We start from the raw sequence: 8,029 nt of genomic DNA on the forward strand, positions 1-8,029 counted from the left end.
GCCTCTGAGCATTATTCGGGGTGGATCAACAGGTCGCATGGCCGCTAAGCCTTGCCTAGCCTGGTCCTTTTTTGACATAGAAAAAGATCGGCCAAATTATGTGATCTGTAAAATTTGTCATGGTTCTCTTAGTAGAGGTCAAAACCTCAGCAGTTTGACAACTTCTTCCATGAATCGTCAAATGAATAAATATCATATGGCCCGGTGGGAAGCTCACCGTGCTGCAATGCGGCCTAGCGGAGCGAACCATCCACCGCCTGCCCCTTCCAGTGCATCCGTGCGCTCGTCATCTTCTAGGACTGTGGGGACACCTGTCACACCTGTTTTTCCACCCACAACTTCCACCACTGTAACCGCAACAGGCAGTTTGCTTGGTAGGTCGTCAGTTGTTTTGGAAGGGGAAACAAGTGAGTGTGTACAGCTCTCTCAGACATCGATAGCACCAACTTTGGATGAAGGAAACATCATGTCTCCGCCTGCACTTTCCTCACAAACCTGCATTTTTCCAGGGACACCCTACTCAACACCGTCTACACACAGCAGCCAGATCTCTGTCCCTCAGATGTGGACAAATAAAAGGCCATTTCCTGCGACCCATGACAAAGCTAAGAGGTTGACTCTATCCCTCTGTAAGCTGTTGGCTACAGAAATGCTGCCTTTCCGCCTAGTGGACACACAGGATTTTAGAGACCTTATGTCTGTCGCTGTTCCCCAGTACCAGATGCCTAGTCGCCACTACTTTTCTAAGAAAGGTGTGCCCGCGCTACACCAGCATGTCGCACACAACATCACCGCTTCATTGAGAAACTCTGTGTGTGAACGGGTGCATTTCACCACCGATACTTGGACCAGTAAGCATGGACAGGGACGTTACATGTCGCTGACTGGGCACTGGGTAACTATGGTGATAGATGGTGAAGGGTCTGCTGCACAAGTCTTGCCGTCCCCACGACTTGTGTGTCAATCCTCTGTGTGTCCAAGTTCCGCCACTGCTTCTGCATCCTCCACCTCATCTGGGTCCTCCACCTCCGCCCCAAGCCTGCCTGGTCAGGCCACCAGCGTTCTCACTGCGCAGAAGGAATCACGCACCCCTCATTACTATGCTGGCAGCAGAGCGCAACGGCATCAGGCGGTCTTTAGCTTGACATGTCTTGGGAGTAAGAGTCACACAGCTGAGGAGTTGTGGTCAGCTCTGCGGTCCGAGTTTAATAAATGGTTGTCTCCACTCAACCTGCAGCCTGGTAAGGCCGTGTGCGACAATGCTGCAAACCTGGGTGCGGCTCTTCGCCTGGGCAAGGTGACACACGTACCTTGTATGGCTCACGTGTTGAACCTTGTCGTGCAGCAATTTTTAACACAGTATCCCGGCCTAGATGGCCTTCTGAACAGGGCACGAAAACTGTCTGCTCACTTCCGCCGTTCAAGCGCCGCAGCTGAGCGACTTGCATCGCTCCAGAAGTCTTTCGGCCTGCCGGTTCATCGCCTGAAATGCGATGTGGCGACACGCTGGAATTCAACTCTCCACATGTTACAGCGACTGTGGCAGCACCGCCGTGCCCTGGTGCAATACGTCATGACGTATAGCCTGGGCCAACGAGATACAGAGGTGGGGCAGATCACCCTGATGGAGTGGTCTCAGATCAAGGACCTATGCACCCTTCTGCACAGTTTCGACATGGCGACGAATATGTTTAGCGCTGACAATGCCATTATCAGCATGACGATTCCAGTCATTTACATGCTGGAACACACGCTAAACACTATTCGGAGTCAGGGGGTGGGACAACAGGAAGGGGATGAACTACAGGAGGATTCATATGCGCAAGACACAACAACATCACCAAGGTCCAGACGTTCATCATCACCAAGGCGCCAGGCATGGGAGCATGGGGGACAGGGATCAACAAGGGTGCATGGTAGCAGGCGAGATGTTGAGGAAGGTGCAGGAGGACATGAGGAAATGGAGGACGAACTGTCCATGGACATGGAAGACTCAGCAGATGAGGGAGACCTTGGTCAAATTTCAGTTGAAAGAGGTTGGGGGGAAATGTCAGAGGAAGAAAGAACGGTTAGCACCTCTATGCCACAAACACAGCGTGGACTTGGTCCGCATGGCTGCGCAAGACACATGAGTGCCTTCTTGTCGCACTACCTCCAACATGACCCTCGTATTGTCAAAATTAGAAGTGATGATGACTACTGGCTTGCCACACTATTAGATCCCCGGTACAAGTCCAAATTTTGTGACATAATTCCAGCCATAGAAAGGGACGCACGTATGCAGGAGTATCAGCAGAAGCTGTTACTCGATCATAGATCCGCTTTTCCACCAAACAACCGTGCAGGTGCAGGGAGTGAATCTCCCAGTTGTAACTTGACAAACATGGGACGGTCTCGTCATCTTCAACAGTCTACCCGTACCAGTAGGACCGTATCTGGTGCTGGTAACAGCAATTTTATGGAATCTTTTCATAATTTTTTTAGACCCTCCTTTGCAAGGCCACCAGAGACAACAAGTCTGACACATAGTCAACGGCTGGAGAGGATGATACAGGAGTATCTCCAAATGAACATCGATGCCATGACTTTGCAAATGGAGCCTTGCTCCTTTTGGGCTTCAAACCTAGAAAAATGGCCAGAGCTCTCAACTTACGCCTTGGAGATTTTGTCATGTCCAGCTGCCAGCGTTGTCTCTGAACGTGTCTTCAGTGCTGCTGGGTGTGTGCTGACAGATAAGCGCACGCGTCTGTCCAGTGACAATGTGGACAGACTGACGTTCATCAAAATGAACAAGTCATGGATACAGAAGGAATTTACAACCCCTGTGTCATCCTGGGGAGAGTAAATGCTTGTGGATTTGGAATGTGCGTGATGCAAATCTAGTTGTGAAGTGTACAACTAGGGCACAAGTGCTGCCACTGAATGGGTGGGTGTGTGTGGGGCACAATTTTTGGAAAAAAAGGGAGACTCCGCTTGGAGTAACCCTTGCTTACATTGTTTTTAAAAGAAGCCAAGATGAACAAGTCATGGTTCAGCAAAGACTTTATCTACCTACCCCGGTGTCATGCTGGGGACGGTTAACTATGGCGTATTTTTGAATGTGCTTGATGCAAATCAAAACATCCTGTTTGCAACTAGGGCCCAAGTGCTGCCACTGATGGGGTGGGTGTCTGTGTGGCCCAATTTTTGGAAAAAAGGGAGACTCCACTTGGAGTAACCCTTGCTTGCTGTGTTTTTAAAAGAAGCCAAGATGAACAGAGCTGGGATCAGGAAAGACTTTGCTACCTACCCTGGTGTCATCCTGGGGACGGTTAATTATGGCGTATTTTTGAATGTGCTTGATGCAAATCTAGCTGTGAAGTGTACAACTAGGGCACAACTGCTGCCACTGAATGGGTGGGTGTGTGTGGGGCCCAATTTTTGGAAAAAAAGGGAGACTCCGCTTGGAGTCACCTTGCGGTGTTTTACATGACTTTAGAAGGGCGTGCCATGCCTATATCTGTGTCTCCTCCTCTTTTTCCTTGTCCAGCTCTTTTGTTTTTGCATAAGTATATGTCCTTGTCACTTTCCCATGTGTTTGTGTTGTGTTGTGAGTTGTTTGTGACCTTTTGGACACCTTTGAGGGTGTTTTCTAGGTGTTTTTATGTGTTTGTGATTGCCTGCCATTGTTTCCTATGCAGTTCGAGTTCGGTTCGTCGAACGTTCGACGAGCCGAACTCGAACGGGACCTCCGTTCGGCGAACCGACCTCGAGCCGAACCGGGACCGGTTCGCTCATCTCTAGTCTTGACATTTACAGTCCTGGTTCGCCCATCATTTGTAAGGAATAAAGCGTCCTCTTACCTTGCCATTTCTCCATTTAATCCTCTTTGGGTCAAAATTAAGCACTTTTTTTCCTGGTTCATATCCTTTAAAGGTGTCTAGCTGTGTTATATGGATGGTTATAGGTTCCAAAGCTTTTTCGGGTTCACTGAAGTAAATAATTGCTAAATGCCACGTGGAAGTCATTTCTCCTCTCTCATTAAAGGAATTTATTATGTCATCAAAATCGATATAGTGCACATACCTTAAATATTTTCCCAGCTGTTAAAAAGCAATAAAGTTGTCACGAAATGTTAGATAATAACTTTGATGCAAACAATTTTAACATGCAAAGAAAAAACATCAATGGCAACTGTCTAACCCCTTAGTGATGAAGCAAATTTTGACCTTAGTGACTGAGCCCCATTTTTCACATCTGACGTGTATCACTCTATGGGGTAATAACTCTGGATACTTCTACATATCTCAGTGATCCTGGGAATGTTTTTCATTTCACATCATCATTTACATTAGAAGAAAATTTAGGCTCAATATATTTTGCATTTTTTGGGTAAAAATTTGGAATTTGATGAAATGTAAGTAAAATTTCCAACCTGTAAACTTTGAATGCCTAGGTCCTTAAAGGGCCTCTCTCAGCACAGAATGATGGGATAAACCAAGTGCAGGCACACGGGGCAAAATGGAGGCCAAAAATGTAAATGCATCTTCCCACCTATTTGTTTTCCCTCCATCTCCAGGCTCACTTTTCTTTGATTGACAGCTCTGGCTTCATACAGCAACAGAATAGTGGAGAGAGGAGCGGATCAAACAGGTGGGAAGGTGCATTTAAATGTTTGGCCACACCATGATGTACAGAATGCTAGTACAGTGGAACCTTGCTTAACGAGAACAATCCATTCTGGGAGTGGCTTGTTAACCAAGTTACTCGTTCAGCAAAGCAAGATTTCCCATAGGAAAACATTGCAATGCTGACAATTCATTCCACAACTTGTTCAATGTCCCATCCTGGTCCCCTATTCTGTCATTCCACACATGCACAAATGCACACAAACACATACAAACACACACAAACTCACACAAACACATACAAACACATACAAACACATACAAACACACACAAACTCACACAAACACACAAGCATGCACGCAAAACACACATATTATTTGCTCACCTTACCTTCCGTTCCATCACTGGTCTGCTGGGACTTGCTGTTCTTCGGTTCGGGCTGTGTATACCATAACGATGAGGAAGGAACTTCCTGCCAGAGCGCTGACGTCAAAGGCAGGGCCGCTTGCCTCTGATTGGTCAGCGCGCTGCCTTTGAGTAGCGGTGACAAGAACCAGGAAGTTCCTGCTTCATCGCTATGGATGCCGATGCACAGCCTGGAGTGGAGCGGCGAACTACAGGACCCAGGAGACCGGCGATGAAACAAAAGGTACACATATTAAATGCTCACCTTACCTTCCGTTCCACCGCCGGCCTCCTGGTACTTGTAGTTCGCCACGAGCACGTCGTGATGTACTCGGGAACTACAAGAACCATGAGGTCGCGGTGGAACGGAAGGTAAGGTGAGCATAATACTGTATGTGTGTGCGTGTGTGCTTGTGTGTGTTTTGTGCATACATGTGTGTGTTTGTGTGGACTGCAAGTGCGGGTCAGAGCGCGGTGGATGGACAGAACCGGAAGTATGTGAGGTGAGGATTTTGCTCGTACAGCAAAGCTTTCTCGGAAACCGGGTTACAAATTTACAGAAAGCTTTGCTTGTTAAGCGAAATTCTCGTTAAGTGGGTTACTCGTTAAACGAGGTTCCACTGTATTTGGTTTAAACAATTAAGGCTGCTTTACACACTGCAACATCGCTAGCAATGTCGCTAGTGATTGCACCTGCCCCCGTCATGCATGCGTCACGGGCAAATCGCTGCCCATGGTGCACAATATCGCTAGTACCCGTCACACGCACTTACCTTCCTAGCGACGTTGCTGTGGGCGGCGAACAATCTCTTTTTTAAGGGGGCAGTTTGTGCGCCGTCACAGCGATGTCACACGGCAGGCGTCCAATAGAAGCGGAGGGGCGGAGAACAGCCGCACGAAAGACACGTCCACCTCGTTGCCTGAGGATGCAGGAACACTGTTGTTCGTCGTTCCCGGGGTGTCACATGTAACGATGTGTGCTGCCTCAGGAATCACCAACAACCTGTGTCCAAAACGAGCAATGATATTTGGAAATGAACGACGTGTCAACGATCAACGATTTGGTTAGCATTTCAGATCGTTAGCGGTCGCTCGTAGCTGTCACACGCAACAGCGTTGCTAACAACGCCGGATGTGCGTCACGAATTCCATGACCCCGATGATTTATTGTTAGATACGTCATTGCGTGTAACAGGGCCTTTAGTCTTTGCTGACAGAGACCCTTTAACCCCTTAACAACATATGACATACTGTGTATATCATATGCTGGCCTCTTGACTTTGATGCACGCCGAGCCTGCATCTTTGCTAGCAGATGATGTCTGTGATAATCATCCATCATCTGCCTCTAACAGCCACATGTGGAGCGCCATCCACCGATGTTAACCTGATAAATGCTGCTGTCAATCTGATCTATGACAGTGGTATTTACAGTGTGCTGACATGGTATGCACTATTCTAACTGCTCATCTGAGCTCCCATGAGACACTGATGGGTTGCCATGATAGCCAGAGGTCTGCTGAAGACACCTGTGCCTGTCATGATGGTGAGCCTATGAAAGCCAGCCTGTGCATGACATTCATTGGAGACGAAAGTTAATGCAATATTGTGGTTTTGCTGTATGTAACACAAGTGAATAGATGATTGCAGTTTCTATTCACCTAAAAAGACTAACAAATACAGTGAAAAGCAAAAAAAAATTATGAATTTGGGTGACATGCTAGGTTACCTGCTGTGGGATAGCCAGTCACATTTGCTCCCCTCATATATATGTTGGCTGGACACTTCCATTAATGGAAGCTATAGTTTATGTATATTGGTTTGGAGAGGGGGTTTGATCCACACTTACTGGTGGTTGTTGTTTATTATTGCTGTGAGTGGTTGTGGTGTTAACCCTTATCCTTTTGTTGCTGCCTTCTCTTGCTTTCCTACTTAGTTTCTGTTTGTTCGTGTGACTTAGTAATGTGTCTAAGTTTCTGTTTTCCCTGTCTTTCTACATCTGTGTCTCCATCCTACTCCTGCCACTTCCTTCCCTGGAGGGAAGGGGGACAGATTGGCTCTGATCAGAAGAATAGTTAGTTACTAGGGATGATCGAATACAATATTATTTGCTTTGCCGAATATCCAATTAATTCCTCGCCGCTATTCGAGTATCCATGAATATTCAACCCCCAATGTAAGTCTATGGGAAACCAAAATAATTCCATGTTGGACCTGTCGGTGACCTGTGGTGACTGAGGAAGAGGCTGAAATGGATGGGAAAAGGCAGAAACAGTATGGGTACAGCCTGTAGAAGGTGCCTGACTGCATTTCTGCCCCCTCCCGATTCATCCAACATGACAGGATGCACACTAACGTGCCGCCCACATTCACCCTCTTCCTCTGATTTGTCGCATTTGCCATGACACATGCAACAGAAAACTCCTCCCTGGGTCCAGCTAAGTCACCCCCCATATCCCCCCGATGTTTCCTGGTTTTCCCCCGGTGTTTTTACTTTTTTGCAGCATTTATCCCTCGCGTCCCTCCTCCTTTGCAATAAATACTGGGCACATGCGCAGAGCGCGGCTGTCAGCTAGGCTTCCTGTGTTCCGTGAGAACAGCTGTGGAGCTGCGCTGGCTGCACGCAGTCTGCTGCTGTGACCCGGAGAGGGTAGGTGCAGATTCTTTGCACCCACACTCCTCACATGGATGGTCTGCATTCTTACAAAATGGGGGACACATTCCCTGAGCATGCCCCCCATATTCTAGAAGGTCCAGCGGCGTTATGGGACTTCCAAAATGGATTACAGGGGATTTTTTTTCTGTACAATTGGTGAGAGAGGGAATGGTTGGGGAGTGTTTTTTCAAATATTTTTTTTGTCATCTATTTTTTTTTCTACTTTTAATATTGACAGTTGGTGATGGCGGGTATGTGATAGACGCCATGACATCACCAACTGCTGGGCTTGATGTCAGGTGACATTACACATCTTGTATCAACCCCATTTATTACCCCGTTTGCCACCGCATCAATGGGC

At 47.5% G+C, this 8,029-nt stretch overlaps 1 protein-coding gene across 1 annotated transcript in view; it reads right to left on the reverse strand.

Moving 5' to 3' along the window:
* The window catches only part of LOC142295785 (vomeronasal type-2 receptor 26-like), a 135,500-nt gene extending 130,490 nt beyond the window's left edge, over positions 1-5,010 (reverse strand). The window contains exons 1-2 of the mRNA XM_075339236.1: positions 4,999-5,010; positions 3,843-4,082 (exon numbers count right to left, since the gene is read on the reverse strand). Coding sequence (XP_075195351.1) covers positions 3,843-4,082; positions 4,999-5,010 — 252 coding nt within the window. The remainder of the gene's footprint in view (positions 1-3,842; positions 4,083-4,998) is intronic.
* Between the last annotated feature and the right edge of the window lie 3,019 nt (positions 5,011-8,029).

This window comes from Anomaloglossus baeobatrachus, chromosome 1 (assembly GCF_048569485.1).
Source record: "Anomaloglossus baeobatrachus isolate aAnoBae1 chromosome 1, aAnoBae1.hap1, whole genome shotgun sequence".
In the NCBI taxonomy this organism is placed as follows: Eukaryota; Metazoa; Chordata; class Amphibia; order Anura; family Aromobatidae; genus Anomaloglossus; species Anomaloglossus baeobatrachus.